General features: G+C 39.6%; 2 protein-coding genes across 6 annotated transcripts in view; one reads left to right on the top strand and one right to left on the bottom strand.

Annotated features, from left to right (window-relative positions):
- LOC138975497 (uncharacterized) overlaps window positions 1-14,787 on the bottom strand; it is a 31,707-nt gene extending 16,920 nt beyond the window's left edge. Inside the window, exon 1 of the mRNA XM_070348201.1 lies at window positions 14,626-14,787. Coding sequence (XP_070204302.1) covers window position 14,626 — 1 coding nt within the window. The 5' untranslated portion in view covers window positions 14,627-14,787. The remainder of the gene's footprint in view (window positions 1-14,625) is intronic.
- The window catches only part of LOC138975488 (alpha-(1,3)-fucosyltransferase fut-1-like), a 34,885-nt gene continuing 27,291 nt past the window's right edge, over window positions 10,938-18,531 (top strand). The window contains exons 1-2 of one of the 5 annotated variants that reach the window (XM_070348187.1): window positions 10,952-11,087; window positions 13,620-13,804. In XM_070348187.1, the coding sequence (XP_070204288.1) occupies window positions 11,059-11,087; window positions 13,620-13,804 (214 nt within the window). In that variant the 5' untranslated portion in view covers window positions 10,952-11,058. Of the gene's footprint in view, window positions 11,088-12,420; window positions 12,532-13,619; window positions 13,805-15,344; window positions 15,466-18,531 lie in introns of those variants that run through there. The other 4 variants (XM_070348188.1, XM_070348189.1, XM_070348190.1 and 1 more) reach the window with 4 other exon arrangements.

Genomic DNA, 18,531 nt, shown 5'->3' with positions numbered 1-18,531 from the left:
TGTCTAACCGGCACGGTTGGCCTAGTGGTAAGGCGTCCGGTTGGCCTAGTGGTAAGGCGCCTAGTGGTGGGTTCGAACCCCGGCCGGGTCATACCTAAGACTTTAAAATTGGCCATCTAGTGGCTGCTCCGCCTGGCGTCTGGCATTATGGGGTTAGTGCTTGAACTGGTTGGTCCGGTGTCAGAATAATGTGACTGGGTGAGACATGAAGCCTGTGCTGCGACTTATGTCTTGTGTGTGGCGCACGTTATATATGTCAAAGCAGCACCGCCCTGATATGGCCCTTCGTGGTCGGCTGGGCGTTAAGCAAACAAACAAACAAACAAACTCAATTCTCTCCAGTAAGGACACAGTTATTTTCTCCGAATTTAAGGCCCCAGTTTGTGGTGATTGATATTGATTTGCTCTGTAGTTAGATGATCCTAGTGCCAACATTATTCCGTCAGGCATGGTTTAAATGTTTTCGTTTGCACCCACTTTTCTCCAAAACTGATAAAACTGTTGACACCACTATTAGGAAGCATGCTCTCGGAGTCGATGCCGAGAAGCTCTGAACTTTGGTGACCCTAGGTACCATATTATCCGGCCAGGAAGGGTTTTAATATACTGCTCACCATACACCCGTTAGGGTCCATATGTTCTATCAGCCCCAGATACTTTACTTGATTTTTGCTTTCGGTCCAGCCGACTCTTTTGAGCCATATCAGGACCAATCAGCCCGAGACGAAGACTTTAAATAATAAAACAACAACCACAGCACGAGATGATAAACGGAAAGTATTAGGATCATTATGGTCACTTGTTAATTATTATTTTGTTACCCCTTTATCACATGCCGGCTATTGATACATGCCATATCATTATTTTTGTTATCAAAACGAATACGTTGTGTGTGTGTATTGTTAGGAAAACTCCAATTAGTTAACAATGTATCAAGAAAAATCACATATTTGAGCGAGTTTCTAGGTGACCCTCTTCGTGATTAGGGACCTAATGTACATCCTATTTGATCTTCCATGAATGGGTTCGGTTGCTATTTGAATTTTCTGTAAAAGGGGTCGCTCAGATAATCGTCAAAATGTAACTGACAAGTCCAGTGGCTAACGAAGGAAAGCACCGATCACCATCAAGACTAAATCACTACCAGATGTCAGGAGGAATGTTGGTAACTGATCCACTGACCGCTATCATATTTCACTACTCGCGTACATTCCGTAGAGTACCTAGAGACCAATCTAGACTGAGCATAATTGTATTTCATTCCCTCTGCTAGAACTGACTGGGCTTGCTAATATAAGCAAGCGTTAGTTTGTAACACATTCCCTGGCCCGTCCCAAGAGAATATGAAAGATATATATGCTACACGGAAGCGTTGTATAGACCGAAACAGTTCAAAATAATGATACTGGATTCAGACTTCAAAATTATTGTTTTCATATTAGGCCTACGAACAATAACTTACATGTTAAGAGAAATAATACATGTATCGAGAGATATTGCTTTTATTCTAGGCTACATCTCTTATGGAGGCATCTTACACACTCTCTCTCTTTCTTCACCCTCCCATCTCTCTCTCTCCTTCTCTTCCCCTCTATCTCTCTAATATTGACAACACCCCTCATATGATCACTCAACCTCTCCCCATCGCCCTCTGTCTCTCACCTTCTTACACACACTCTCTCTTTTCCCAACTCTCCTCTCTCTCCATCTCTCTTTCTTCAATAATGACACCCCCCATATATCACTCTACTTATCCTCCACTCTCGAATCTCCAAACATTCGGTTAAACGTGATTAACTGGTATCGTACTCCTATGACAGATAATATTCCATATTCTCTGCATTCTCTGCTTGCTGCATTACGTTAAAGGTTTAATGCTCTTTTTTTTTCAAACCACATTTCACGTCAACCAACTTTCATCAAGACGTTATTTAAAGCGTCATTGTAGAAATGACATTCGGAAATATTAGGGGAATCCTTGTCATAACATTTTTTTTCTATTTGTTTCCCATCAGGCATTTTTTTGTTTTAATCACAAGTAATATAATACAGACACACAAAGAGAGACACCTATAGTGACAGCCGCTCTATCATGCTAGAACTGGTGTCAGTATACTGTGACTATACGAGGATGTCAATCAATCAATCAATATGAGGCTTATATCGCGCGTATTCCGTGGGTACAGCTCTAAGCGCAGGGATTTATTTATTTTATTTTTATTTTATGCAATTTATATCGCGCACATATTCAAAGCGCAGGGATTTATTTATGCCGTGTGAGATGGAATTGTTTTTACACAATACATCACGCATTCACATCGGCCAGCAGATCGCAGCCATTTCGGCGCATATCCTACTTTTCACGGCCTATTATTCAAAGTCACACGGGTATTTTGGTGGACATTTTTATCTATGCCTATTCAATTTTGCCAGGAAAGACCCTTTTGTCAATCGTGGGATCTTTAACGTGCACACCCCAATGTAGTGTACACGAAGGGACCTCGGTTTTTCGTCTCATCCGAAAGACTAGCACTTGAACCCACCACCTAGGTTAGGAAAGGGGGGAGAAAATTGCTAACGCCCTGACCCAGGGTCGAATTCGCAACCTCTCGCTTCCGCAAGTGCGTTACCACTCGGCCAGGGCGTTAAGCAAACAAACAAACAAACAAACAAATACCACTCGGCCACCCAGTCCGATGTAAGCCTCTGCGACTTCAATCTCAGTGTGGCAGTACATTAATCTGCTGACCATAAACAAGGAATGCGTCCAGCTGTCTCTCTAGCTCTCCAGTAGGTTTCTCAGCGGGCTACCTACTTGACGACGTTATAATTGATGGCACGCGAACCGTGTAATGTATAGCCACTGCGCGAGTCGAACCGCTCTACGACTAGCTGCTCCTTTCCACGGCCCCCCACCCCCACCGCCAGCCCCACGCATCCCTCTCTCTCGCCCTTCCTCTCTCCCCCCCTCCCTCTCTCCCCCCTCCCTCTCTCTCCCCCTCCTTCTTTCTCTCCCTTCCTCTCTCTTTAACCTTAATTGTCAATCCGTTTTTCATTGCTAAATTCATACGGATAAATAAAAGCTTGATGATTAGCAAGAATCACCTCTGATTTGTTATTTGCACTGTCACTGAAGACTAGACCGTCAGTGAAACTTAATACAGTTCGCCACCTGTTTACCTCTTTTTATATTTTAATCCAGACAGCATTATCCACCACCACCCATTATATAAACATTCTATTTTGTGTAGTCCCGATATCAATGTTGCAAACCTTTTGATGCAGCTTTTAATAATATAAGAGATTTGATTTATACGTATTCCCTGTTTCACTCAATGAATATATATATTCCCTAAAATATCCAGGTAATATACATATTTCCTGGAATTTGGATGCCATTTTTAGACGTATTCCCTGACTTATATTTAGCATTCAAAAGGAGACACTTTGATGGAGTGAAAAATCTCTCTCTCTCTCTCTCTCTCTCTCTCTCTCTCTCTCGCTCTCTCTCTCTCTCTCTCTCTCTCTCTCTCTCTCTCTCTTATGCTTACAAATATAACAATATAACAACCATTGCATAACAATAAAATGTACAACACAAAATTACACTGTTTGCACCAATGAAGTGGGAAACAATGACTTTTATATCAGCAAAATCAACAAGCCGTAATAACTCTAGTTGGCGGGATATATTTTGTTTGTTTGTTTGGTTGGTTGTTTGCTTAACGCCCAGCCGACCACGAAGGGCCATATCAGGGCGGTGCTGCTTTGACATTTAACGTGCGCCACACACAAGACAGAAGTCGCAGCACAGGCTTCATGTCTCACCCAGTCACATTATTCTGACACCGGACCAACCAGTCCTAGCACTAACCCCATAATGCCAGACGCCAGGCGGAGCAGCCACTAGATGGCCAATTTTAAAGTCTTGGGTATCCCGGCCGGGGTTCGAACCCACGACTTCCCGCTCACTGGGCGGACGCCTTACCACTAGGCCACCGTGTTGCGGTTTGGCGGGATATAGTGATCCTTACATCGTTCGAAAAAAACCCCAATAAAGCTACCCTTTCAAACCATGTTTTTTTGCTTATTTGCTATTGTATTTGGTTGTAATATGTTATAAAGAATTTTGCATGTGAAGGGATATTATATTTTTTAAATATGGAAAAAATGAAAGCTAATTTAAAATGTATGGACAGATTAATTGATGAAAATGGCTCTCAATAACGACGCAAAAAGGAATTTTACAGGAGCAAGTGAGATTTTACAATAACGTGTTTGATAAAAATGGGAATTTTGTTGAGGAGGATGCTGAAATTAAAGTTCTTAATTTAAATATTCCTCAGTTAAATGACGAACGAAAATATGTTTTGGAAACTGATTTTACCGTGTTAGAAATCGGCAGGGCGCTGTCTTTATTAAAAAAAAAATGGTTCGTCACCAGGTTTAGACGGATTGAGTACAAGTTTCATGAATGTTTTTTGGCCTAAAGTAAAAATGATGGTGGTTAATTCCCTTCAAAGTGCATTTAGAGTTGGTGAATTGTCAGATACTCAGAAAAGAGCAGTTATCACGTTGATCCATAAGGGTAAAGATTTGCCGAGAGATAGCCTTAAGAATTGGAGACCCTATACGTATCTGTAACCAATACAGATTATAAAATGCTGGCAAAATGTTTATCGCAGTGCTTATCTGGTGTTATTTCTGACCTCGTGTCAGAAGATCAGACAGGATTTATTAAGGGAAGAAAGGCAAGTAACTTGATTAGATTAATTGATGATGTCATTAATTACGCTAATGAAAGAAATCAAGCAGGTAATTTATTACTTGCCCTTGACTACGCTCGAGCCTACGATTCCATCTCAAAAGACTATGTGGTCTGGTCCTTTAACAAATTTGGTTTTGGCGAAAAATTTGTTAAATGGATTAAAGTTTTAATGACAAACACCACGAGCTGCATAAATTATATGGGTTGGATTTCGGAAGAAATAAGTGTGAATTCCGGAATCCGTCAGGGATGTCCCCTCTCACCTTTGGCCTTCGTGCTTGCTGTAGAATTATTAGCAATCAAAATCCGAAGTCACCCCAATATTACAGGATTTGCCTTACCAGATGTAGGTTTTGCAGAACAAACGTCGCGTATCTTGAAACTGGCTATGTACGCCGATGACATAACTGTTTTACTTCAAGATAAAAACGACATGGAAACGGTTTTGAAAATCATTGATGATTTCTCCAATATATCTCGCTTAAAATTAAATAAAAGTAAAACGGAAGCAATGTGGTTGGGATCGCGTAAAAACTGTCAAGAGAAATATTGCGATATTAAATGGAATATCAAGGTTAAAATCATGGGAATTAGTCAGTTTTAAAAATGACATCCCGGCCTCTGAAATTATGGAAAATTGGTCCTAAAGACTTGAAAAAGTTGAACAAATCATTTGCAGATAGTCAAGAAGAAATTTAAGTATAAGCGGCAAATTATGTATTATTAAGTCCTTCTTAGTTTTACAATTTGTTTACGTTATGCAGGCGCTTCTTGCCCCTGTTAAAGTTCTCGATAAGTTGAATACTATTTTGTTCAGGTTTCTCTGGAAAAGGAAGTATTCAAATACAAAAGCCGACATGTATTGTGTAATGTGGTGGAAGAAGGTGGTATTAACATGATAAACGTCCACGATATGCAGACTTCTTTTTTACTCACATGGGCAGCAAAACTTCAACCGAACAAAAACATGAACCGTGGACAACGATTCCATTAAGTCTTTATCAGGTATTGGGAAGAAATTTACTTTGTTTTAAAGCCACAACACCACTAAAACTGTTCCAAGGTATTGAATGCATTCGATCAAACTTTTGGACAGAAGTTCTCTTAAAATGAATCCATAATAAAGCATTGATTTATGAGAGAGAAGATCGCTTTGGCGATCAATGTTTGTGGAACAATATAAAAGTGGTTTATAAAAATAAAAGCTTATATTTTAAAAAATGGATAGAAGCGCACTTAGATACGGTGAAAGATATTTGGGTTAACGGAGATATGATTCCTTTTAACCAGCTGTGCACAAAGATAAGATACAGTCCCTCTAGATTTTTTGAGTACGGCGCAGTGAAGACTGCTGTGCGAGCGCTTGCACTTCGCAAAAACACAGCCAGCCCGCGAGCAGACGAACACAATAATGACCTTGACACACGGAACCCGGTGATCATTAACCCCTCCGCGAGAAAGTTTCGCATGCTGATAAAGCGAGCGAGCCTTGCGCTGCTACATTTTGGTTACATCAATATCAGGTTAAACTAGATCACAGTTATTGGCTGTTAGCAAGCAAATGTACAAAAAAAGAAAGATTGCGATTGTTACAATGGAAAATATTACATAATATTTATCCCACGAATATATTATTAAATAAAATGAAAATTAGAGAAACAAAATTATGTACATTTTGTAAACACATTGATTATGTTGAACACTTTTTTGGGGCAATGTGAGAAGTTGACGAGCTTTTGAGAAAATGTCCATTATATTTTTAGAAATACAGGATCAAATGTGCACCTCTCAGAACACGATGTCTTGTTTGGTTATCAACCTAGTAATATATGCCAAAATAATAAGGTACTTAATCACATTATTTTGATTGCAAAAATGTGTATTAGTAAATATAAGTATGGTGATAGATACATAGAGAATACTACATGGCTTGCTGTGTCGTACCAGATTTACACGAGTTGTTTTTTAAAATATTGAACTGCGAGCGAAAGCGAGCTGTTCACTATTTGAAAAAGCAACGAGTGTAAATCTGGTACGGAACAGCAAGCCATGTAGTATTCTGTTTATCCTACATACTGTACTTACGTGTATTTTACTGAAAATGTCCTGCATTCGAGGCAGCTAAATTAAGACGCTTGTTTTAGAACCTCGATCTCTTCTAAAGCCTCGTGCAATCTATTACGTCAAAGCAAAGAAACGTCACTCTGAAAGTGTGGCGTGACGTGTTAGTTCTAAAGATTCATCGAGGGTAATTAGCGAGCGCAATTTGTGTTTCTATAATGACGTTTGTCTCGGTGACTTTGGCATCATAAGCAGTGGAAAAACAGGTCCCTGCCAGACTTGCTTGACATGACCTCATTTACATGATATACACACGTGTGATTTGAACGATTATTATCTCACGGGTGTCTCTCTCACGTATGTAGGATAAGATTTGAATAGTATATTGGAAAATGAAATGTACATTGGAAGTATGTGAGTAATGTATAAGTCGAGATGAGGTGAAGTGATATATGACGTTTGTGAATATTATGAGGGGGGTGGGAGGGAGCGGATGGACGAGAATAAGGGGGAAAAAAAAGGAGGAAAAAAAGTAACCATGTATGGCTCCTCAATTGCTTTTTGTATAAACAACCATGCAAACCACAAAAAAAGAGAAAAAAAAAGAAACAGGTTTTCTCCAATTTAAAAAAAAAAAAAAAAAAAAGTCGCTTAAGGCGAAATTACTACATTTAGTCAAGCTGTGGAACTCACAGAACGCACTGCATTTTTTTACAGTGACCGTAGTCCGCCGCTCGCGCAAAACGCAGTGAAACTGCAGCACGCTTTTCTGTACCTCTCTTCGTTTTAACTTTCTGAGCGTGTTTTTAATGCAAACATATCATATCTATATGATTTGGAATCAGGAACCGACAAGGAATAAGATGAAATTGTTTTTTAATCGATTTCGGAAATTTGATTTTGATCATAATTTTTATATTTTTAATTTTGAGAGCTTGTTTTTAATCCGAAGATAACATATTTATATGTTTTTGGAATCAGAAAATAATGAAGAATAAGATGAATGTAAATTTCGATCGTTTTATAAAAAAAAAAATTAATTACAATTTTCAGATTTTTAATGACCAAAGTCATTGATTAATTTTTAAGCCACCAAGCTGAAATACAATACTGAAGTCCGGCCTTTGTCGAAGATTGCTTGGCCAAAATTTCAATCAATTTGATTGAAAAATGAGGGTGTGACAGTGCCGTCTCAACTTTTACAAAAAGCCGGATATGACGTCATCAAAGACATTTATCGAAAAAAGAAAAATATGTCCGGGGATATCATACCCAGGAACTCTCATGTAAAATTTCATAAAGATCGGTCCAGTAGTTTACTCTGAATCGCTCGACACACGCGCACGCACACCGGCACAGACAAAACTTGACTAGTAAAAAGTGAGAGAGAGAGAGAGAGAGAGAGAGAGAGAGAGAGAGAGAGAGAGAGAGAGAGAGAGAGAGAGAGAGAGAGAGATGATAATGATGATGATGGAACTTTATTTTTCAAGGATAGAGGTTTAAGGTGACGCCTTTTCTTACAACCGGTCCTTACTTCTAATACAAATGTCTAATAAATGATAAACAAGTAAAGCAACATGACAAATAAACAAAGTAAACGAACGAACCAGCAAACAATCGACAAGTAAGCAAACAAGCAAATAAACATAAACAACAAAATGACAAAGTAAGGAACATACAAATCAAAAGCAAAACATGCAACATATATAATGTATGTAAAGTGATCGACGGTTAAAGTTCCATCCTCACCTATTCACACTTTACTGACACTATACACAACCATCAGTGTGTATAGGAAACAGGTACTTAACGCCTTCGTCCGTACGGGTTACACACTGTGTATAGCCAAACGGTACCTAATGTGGATTTCGTACGTACAGAAGTCACACAGATCCGTCTGCGTATGACCGGTACCTAAGGTGCTCCTCGTCCGTATGTGTGTATGTGTAGAGCGATTCAGAGAAAACTACTGGACCGATCTTCATTTAAACTTTACATGAGGGGTTCTGAGTATGATATCCCCAGCATTTTATTCATTTGTTTTTTACATTTAGTCAAGTTTTGACTAAATGTTTTAACATAGAGGGGGAATCGAAACGAGGGTCGTGGTGTATGTGTGTGTTTGTGTGTATGTATGTGTGTGTGTGTGTGTGTGTGTGTGTGTGTGTGTGTGTGTGTGTGTGTGTGCGTGCGTGCGTGCGTGTAGAGCGAAACTACTGGACCGATCTTTATGAAATGTTACATGAGAGTTCCTGGGATTGATATCCCCGGACGTGTTTTTCTTTTTTTCGATAAATACCTTTGATGACGTCATATCCGGCTTTTTGTAAAAGTTGAGGCGGCACTGTCACACCCTCATTTTTCAATCAAATTGATTGAAAGTTTGGCCAAGCAATTTTCGACAAAGGCCGGACTTCGGTATTGCATTTCAGATTGGTGGCTTAAAAATTAATTAATGACTTTGGTCATTAAAAATCTGAAAATTGTAAAAAAAACAAAAACATTTTATCAAACGATCCAAATTTACGTTCATCTTATTCCTCATCATTTTCTGATTCTAAAAACATATAAATATGTTATATTTGGATTAAAAACAAGCTCTGAAAATTAAAAATATACAAATTATTATCAAAATTAAATTGTCGAAATCAAAATAAAAGCACTTTCATCTTATTCCTGATTCCAAAAACATATAGATATGATATGTTTGGATTAAAAACACGCTCAGAAAGTTAAAACGAAGAGTGGCACAGAAAAGCGTGCTATCCTTCTCAGCGCTACTATCTGCCCCGCTCTTCTTGTCAATTTCACTGCCTTTGTCATGAGCGGTGGACTGACGATGCTACGAGCATACGGTCTTGCTGAAAAATTGCATTGCCTTCAGTTTCATTCTGACAGCTTGACTAAATGTTGTATTTTCGCCTAACGCGACTTGTTTTATAAATGTCTTTGATGACGTCATATCCAAATTTTTGTAAAAGTTGAGGCCGCACTGTCACACTCTCATTTTTTTTTTATCAAATTGATTTTAAAACTTTAGCCAGGCAACCCCCGTACTATGAATTGCATTTCAGCTTCAAAGCTTAAAAATTGATAAAAAAAAGTTTGGTCATTAAAAATCTGAAAATGCTAAAAGACTGAATGTCTAGGTTTAGCTTGCAGAAAGCATATTTTGAACAGGTTTCACATAAGTTTAGATCTTTGAAATGACATTGTGTAAAGAAACTGGAAGAAGACACACTTATCAAAATGTTTGCTCTTCAGTAAGATTTTAAACAGGGATGGTATTGCACCAGAAAAGTCGGCACAGTCGCGTGTTGTTGCACTCATGAATAACATGCATTATGGGTTATACATAAGTCGAATTAGGGGTATTAAAATGCTAATTGCACAAGCTTTCTACCAAAAATCACAAACGTCATGAAAAGCGTACGAAGGGAAACAATTTGATGAAAGTGGTACGAACGGACACATTTTCCCGTCAAAATCAGTACGAACGGACACAAAACTGTTTTTTGCAAATTCAATTCGTCTTATGGTTCACATAGGTCCAATATCACACGCATTCGTATTTTGTGCTATTTGAAGACGATTGGAATACACAGAACTTGTAGTGGGGGCCTGTTTCACTCTGATCTAACGAATGTGTATGAACGGAAACGCTTTTCGTACGAAGGGAAACATGCACTTTTGTACGAACGGAAACATGGGGTATGAACGGAATCTGTATGTTTTCAAAAGACAAGTGATTGTACACAAGCCATGGGTTTCTATAAACTTCTGTTCAAGCGAAATGTCGTAACAGGCAATGGTTTTGGTGATCATGTGCAAATCAGGGGTCGGATTCGATAACAGAGCGAGAAAAACAAGAAAATGTTAAAAAATCAGGCAATTTTGCTACGTTCGGCACGCGTGTGTTATTATTAGGATTCACTAGCACCTTGGTACTTATCGTACACATAGCCCAACCATTTCGCTACCTTATTCTTTCAATATCACACAAGCGCGCTGCCCACACGACTTACCACAACGTTTTTCCCGAAGCAAGTGACGAAAATGGGGCTGTATGAATGGACACATCCTGCGGATGAACGGAAACATCCGGTGGACGAACGGAATCAGTTGACACACCGTGTTTCTGTCGAGCGTGAGAAATTTTCAAAGAATTTATTTTCGTGGCCTTGGTCCTTAACAACAATGGCGCCTCGTTTTGGTGCTGGACGGCTGTTATGAATATCCCGGAAATCACGCCCGGACAGTAAGCCTCCCGTAAACCATCACAGATACTGTCAGGCTTTTACACACAGTACAAACACCCTTCCATTTGAACGCTCACCAAACGGGAACATCCTAGGTGCCCTACGTAAAGAGCGAGCAATTTTTAAAGAATTCATTTTGCAGATTGTCTCGAACACTTTTTGGACCCATCCTGAACTCAGGTCAAAAATGAGTTACTTCCCTTAAACTGGCGATAGCCGTGGATCGATGATTATCAGAATGTTTTTGGACCGTGGTGCGTTTTTGCGCTAGACCTAACTTTTAGAATCTAAATAATAAATTGACAGCTTCTTACACAAACATTCTTTAATCATAAAAGAATTCTTTTTTCATCAAGACAAGATCAGTGCAATTCGAAGTTGTGAAAGTTTGAAAAAAGAAAAGCCCGGAAGCAGGGTCACGCAAGGGTCGTAGCAGACGACGGTTTATAAGTGCATATCGCCGTTCCTCTCAACAGTCAAAAGCCATCGCAAGAGTTCTTGTGAACCACAGCCGTTTGTTTCGTGCATAAAAACGTGCTATTGTAGATAAGCTCACATCGAGTCGCATTCAAATGACTAACTGACGACTACATTGTGAAAAAGGGAAACTGGATCACACGGGTTCACGATGGCTCAGGGGTAAGATAAACCACGCAAAAATAAACTCTTTGCGGAGGGCACCTAGGATGTTCTCAATCGGTGAGTGTTTAAATGAAAGGGTGTTTGTACTGTGTGTAAAAGCCTGACCGTATCTGTGATGGTTTACGGGAGGCTTACTGTGCCTTTAAATTTGTATTTACAAACGTTATTTTAATGTTTTCAGGAGAACGTTAATTTAACGTTTGCATGTGAACGTTAACTTAACGTTTGCATGAGCACGTTTGATTATGGTTTTGTTTTGGTTAATTTTATATTTGCATGCTAACGTTAAAAAAACGTTAATAAAACGTTTTATTTGGGTTATTTTTATGTTAGCAAAAAACGTTAAAAAAACGTTAAATAAACGTTAATAAAACGTTTCTTTTTGGTTTTATTTTAGTTATTTTCACGTTAGCAATAAACGTTTAAAAAACGTTAAAATAACGTTAATCTAACCGTTAAATTATGGTTTGGTTTTGGTTTTATTTTGGTTATTTTTATGTTTGCAAAAACGTTAAATTAACGTTATAATAATTATGGTTAGATTAACGTTAAATTAACGTTAAATGTTTACGCTAATTTAACGTTTTATCACATGAGCAAATTAACGTTTAATTAACGTTAGCGGTAAACGTTAAATTAACGTTAATTTAACGTTAGCATGCTAACTGGGTATCCCCCGCCCCTCTCTCTCTATATATATATACAGGGAGTATGCGCCGGGACTCGGTACGAGACGGTCACGTTTTCTCCGCGCTCTGACAAACTGAGTCCTCGTATGCTTGCCGTATTCGCTGCAGTGGGGTGAGCTGTTTGCTCGATTTTTCTTTTTACATTTAGTCAAGTTTTGACTAAATGTTTTAACATAGAAGGGGAATTGAGACGAGGGTCGTGGTGTATGTGTGTCTGTGTGTGTGTGTGTGTGTGTGTGTGTGTGTGTGTGTGTGTGTATGTGTGTATGTGTGTGTGTGCGTGTGTGTGTAGAGCGATTGAGAGTAAACTACTGGACCGATCTTTATGAAATTTGACATGAGAGTTCCTGGGTATGATATCCCCGGACTTTTTTTCTTCTTTTTTTCGATAAATGTCTTTGATGACGTCATATCCGGCTTTTTGTAAAAGTTGAGGCGGCACTGTCACACCCTCATTTTCAATCAAATTGATTTAAATTTTGGCCAAGCAATCTTCGACGAAGGCCGGACTTCGGCATTGCATTTCAGCTTGCTGGCGTGAGAATTAATTAATGACTTAGGTCATTAAAAATCTGAAAATTGTAATTAAAATTATTTTTTTTATAAAACGATATAAATTTACGTTCATCTTATTCTTCATCATTTTCTGATTCCAAAAACATATAAATATGTTATATTCGGATTAAAAACAAGGTCTGAAAATTAAAAATATAAAAATTATTATCAAAATCAAATTTCCGAAATTGATTTAAAAACAATTTCATCTTATTCCTTGTCGGTTCCTGATTCCAAAAACATATAGATATGATATGTTTGGATTAAAAACACGCTCAGAAAGTTCAAACGAAGAGAGGTACAGAAAAGCGTGCTATGCAGCACAGCGAAACCACTACCGCGCTGAACAGGCTCGTCAGTTTCACTCCGTTTTGCACAAGCGGCGGACTACGGTCATTGAGAAAAAATGCAGTGCGTTGAGTTTCATTCTGTGAGTTCCACAGCTTGACTAAATGTAGTTATTTCGCCTTACGCGACTTGTTTTTTTTTAACGCTCTTTGTGTACGGCGGTTGCCGTGTGAAAATGCCAGCGACAGCCTTAGCCTTCAGAGCCAGTTGCGGTTGCTTTGTTTCGGTCTACATTTGTTTCATGGAGAAGAGGGCCGTGCTGAAGAAAAAGATGAGAATCATGGTGTTGTCTTGCAGTAACCGTCTACAAGGGATTCTGTGTGGTGCCCTACTGTCATACATGTTTTGGGGAAGTTTGCTGTTGATACGATGCGGGGACGTGGAGATGAATCCTGGACCTGGACCTGCGACCAGTGAGGAGAGAGTTACGCGACAGACAAGGCTGAGTACAAGTGCTGACAGACATGGCAACGCCACACAAGGTAACACCTTTCCTACTCCCAAGTAACCGACGTTGGCGGACGTTATGTTGAAATTGAACGGTATGGACATGTCTATGAACGGTAAACTCGATAAAGTGAAAAATGATGTGCAAGACATCAAAGAACATTTTAGTCAGCTTCAGGAAGAGGTGAACGAGTTAAAAGAGGGTGTGAACTCTCTGAGAGAAGAAAATAACCAACTGAAAGGTTACAATGAGAGTTGTGGAAAAATATTGAAATGTTGGAAACAAAAGTGGACGATTTGGAATGCAGATCAAAACGCAACAACCTCTTGTTTTATGGCATGGACAGAGAGGAAAACGAAACCAATGAAAGATGTGAACAGAGGCTGCAAGATCTCTGTACAGATAAACTGGAACTGGCGGAGAATGTTGAATTTGATAGAGTGCACCGTATCAGTTCTAAACCCAACTCTCCCCTCATTGCACGCTGTGTATTCTATAAGGATAAAGTTAAAGTTCTGAAAGCGAAGAGAAAGTTGAAGGGATCTAACATTTTCATTGGGGAGGACTTTTCCAAAACAGTCAGGGACATGAGGAAAAATCTAACCCAGTTCATGAAGGAAAGAAGAAACGGGGGTCACAAAGTGTCTATGGTGTTTGATCACCTCATCATAGATGGGGAAAAGTTTTTTCTCTCCGCCGACGGTGAGAGCATTGTGAAAGGTGAGATGGAGAAAACAAAATAATGTATCGATTGGACATTGGATTTCCCTTCTTTGAGCCATGTGACGTCAGAGGCCTACACAACTTCATATTTGGGCGTTTCAGGTTAACCGAAACTTCAAAGGAACTACTTACTTCATATTTGGGACACGCGGATTAACCCATAGATCAAAACACATGTCTGCCAAACTGTAAAAATGAAGCGATTTGCAGATCTATCTCGGGAAGAAATTGAAAACAAAAGACGACTTTTAACTCCCTCATATTGCAGGCAACACACAACTCCATATTGCAGGCAACACACAACTCCGCGGCCAAATGGTCGCACACACAGCCACCGGCCGAGTCGATATACGCGGGGCAAGTAGTTTCGACATGTCCTTTGAAGATATGAATTTCTTCCTCAGTGCAGAAAATGAGTCTGACATGCCACCATCCACGACAATGCAAGTTCTGCCTACTGTCCACTACTGTACCATAAACAACTTGAACATCACAATAACAAAATAAGACCAAACGTGTTGATTGTCTCTGCTGCTAACCCCACAAGCTAACTCAATGAACTCGTCCAGTGTTGATCGCGAGACAGGGAGACGACAAGTGTGTACAACCGTTACTGACAGGCTGACGGTGCAAAGAGATGTAGCAATAGACCCTATCGGTATTCCAAGCTCTCGTAATCTCTCGCAAGCTTCCGAGCATAGCAAAGCATGCGGTACAGCGATCTCGTGCGAGCTGCACAAGCGAAGGTTCCAAGTTCTCGCGATGTTCAAAGCATAACAAAGAGCGTGTCTCGCGAGAGCTGCTCAGATACCGAAAAGGTCTATTTAATTGATGTTTTCTGTGATGTTCATGAATTTTCCGTTCCTTTGATTATGTTCTGAACAAAATGTTGCGATAATCAAATATTCTAATGTTAATTGAAGGAGTTAAATACACTTTTGAAGTTGCACTATTTTTGTGGCGCATTGAAGTGTATGTGTTTGGTGTAAACAGGTGTTCTTGGTGTGTGTGTTTGATTGCATGTGTGTTATTTTTTTTAATGCAATTTATATCGCGCACATATTCAAGGCGCAGGGATTTATTTATGCCGTGTGAGATGGAATTTTTACACACAATACATCACGCATTCACATCGGCCAGCAGATCGCAGCCATTTCGGGGCATATCCTACTTTTCACGGCCTATTATTCCAAGTCACACGGGTATTTTGGTGGACATTTTTATCTATGCCTATACAATTTTGCCAGGAAAGACCCGTTTGTCAATCGTGGGATCTTTAACGTGCACACCCCAATGTAGTGTACACGAAGGGACCTCGGTTTTTCGTCTCATCCGAAAGACTAGCACTTGAACCCACCACCTAGGTTAGGAAAGGGGGGGAGAAAATTGCTAACGCCCTGACCCAGGGTCGAACTCGCAACCTCTCGCTTCCGAGCGCAAGTGCGTTACCACTCGGCCACCCATGGATGATAGCTAGCGGCATTTATTATGGGGGCCAGGAGGCCCCCATTTATACGGATAGTTTCGAGGTTGACCATGGGCAGCGCCATTTTGTTGTGAAATACGTCATCAGTTTGTGTACACAGGAAGTTGTGACATCCGTCACGCTATGGGAGGGGTGAAGGCAACATTGTTCATCAGTGGAAAGTTGTGAAATCCGTCACCCTATTGGAGGAGTGAAGGCAAAATTGGTCATCACTGAGTTTGTGTAACACAGGAAGTTGTGAAATACGTCACCCTATGGGAGGGGTGACGGCAAAATTGTTCAACAAAAACATCATAGGCCGAACTGTGCAGGGTTAACCGCAACAAACTCAAACCATTCATACTACTCTGCATTTGAGTGACTTATATACCAACATTTTTATGTCTTATTTTCAGCACAGGTGTAGGAAAAATCATGAACCAAAATGTTATTTATTTTCTAATTTAACATTTGTTTTACAAATGTGACCATGGTCTTTCAAACATACAGTGACATTAAACATTGTTATGTTAAAAAAAAAGAAAAAGAAAAGCTTTTGTGCACAAATCAGAAAATACATTGTACATTTTACCTACAGGCCAAACAAGAGATCCAAGCAAGTTGCACTGATCTAAAAATATAAGTTGTCAAAAACAGGCGCTTGCATTTGGATGTGTCCAATGATAGTAGGTTTGGTTGTGATCAATCAGAATAATGTAGGAATACAAATGTATGACAGTTTGGTATGATGACATGTAATTCACATATGCTGAAATATAAAATTATACATCATATAATATTAATATGGCTGTTGCCATGACCATGAACCCCAAGAAAGGTTTAATGTTATGTAAATCAAAATACCAAAATCAAGCACCTATTAATCTGGTCTACGGCGCGGGAAGATTGAGGCCTTCGTAAACGTTCAACGTTGGCCAATAATGATTTTAACAATGTTGTGTCGTTTTGTATTATGTTGTATTTTGTTGATCAATTGATAAATATGTCTTCCCAACATATTACAAATCAAACAGAAATAAAGTCTTAGAGAACTACAATAATTATTGTTGCCGTCAAAACCTTGCAAGGCCTCAACCGTTCTCACGAGATCAGTTACACTCTCTCTCTCTCTCTCTCTCTCTCTCTCTCTCTCTCTCTCTCTCTCTCTCTCTCTCTCTCTCTCTCTCTCTCTCTCTCTCTCTCTCTCTCTCTCTCTCTCTCTCTCTCTCTCTCTCTCTCTCTCTCTCTCTCTGTATGTTGTCTTTGTCTGTGTCTCCCTCTGAGTCTCTCCGCTTCTGTCTTTCTATGTCTGTCTCTGTCTATGTGTGTGTGTGTGACAGTGTGTGTGTGTGTGTCTCTCTCTCTCTCTCTCTCTCTCTCGCTTTTTCTCTCTCTCATCTGACTCTTTGCACACACTGAGGTCAAAGCAGAGGTTAACTTGAGTGCACTTGTACCTGTTGGGCGCAAAGTAAGAATCCGGGGCAGAGTTGGAATAATCGGGATTTCCCGAAACCTCATTTGATTTCCAACAAAGCGCCGCATTTCCGGAAACGAGCTGCCTCGTTCTAGAAATGGCAACCCTTCGACTGGCAAAAAAAAGTATACCCTTTTCACAGGTCATGAATAAGGTATATGAAAAAGCAAGGTCTTATACAGGGGAAGTCTTGAATTGGGGGTATGGGGGTACACTGTGTAACAATTGTCTCAGTGACATTCAGCGCATGCAGCTAGCTTGTTGCTGCTGTCTCGATCTATTTTGAACACAATGATTTTTTTTCTCAGAGTAGAGTGTTAGTTTGTTACAACAGGCTGAAATCATCTTTAATTTGAATCAACATTTTGCAACAATCAATCACGTCAATATAGCGCACAGACTTGCACATTACGTTTCAAGAGCCTAGATTACCATGCATGCAGTGACAAAAGCCTACTCAATAAAGGGACGTAATGCTGTCTCTGCAGCCCAGAGAGACTGTGAGTTTAATATATAATCAGTTAAGACTGAGTAAAAAAATATTACAATCGATAGTTACCAGTGAAACTGAAGTTATATCGGAACACTCTTGTTGTGTTTTTGTTGTTGTAAAATATAAGATCTGAAACGTTAAAAATTACGTAAAATTGGTGCGTTTTGGTCGAGCGGGATGGGTCGTTGAACTGTGTTGTTACAACCCGCCGAAGTTATCAAAAGTGTTTTTGCTTTTTGTAATTCGGTTGGTTTGGTGCGTTATACAATGCATCTGCTTTTTCAAGACTAAGCATTGATCACATAGGCCATCATGACTTGTATCATTTTACATCGCATTCTAAGAAAGAGCAGAATTCTCACTATGCGCGCGATACATTTCTAGAATCACGTAGCGCAAAGTTGGAATTCCTACAATGGCGGCCATTGTTAGAATTCAACAAAGCGCAGGTCATTTCCGAAAAAGCACTTATGACGAGATGGGTCGCAACATACCTAGGAGGGAGGTGATTTCTTGAATTAGCTGAGGGCGGAAGGAAATCGCTCACCTTCCACGTCCAAAACGTACGGTGATATTGACACGCCAGATTAGTGCGGTAGCGTATTG

The sequence above is a fragment of the Littorina saxatilis genome, linkage group LG9, assembly GCF_037325665.1.
Source record: "Littorina saxatilis isolate snail1 linkage group LG9, US_GU_Lsax_2.0, whole genome shotgun sequence".
Classification (NCBI taxonomy): Eukaryota; Metazoa; Mollusca; class Gastropoda; order Littorinimorpha; family Littorinidae; genus Littorina; species Littorina saxatilis.
This window is presented reverse-complemented; position numbering and strand designations above follow the sequence as displayed.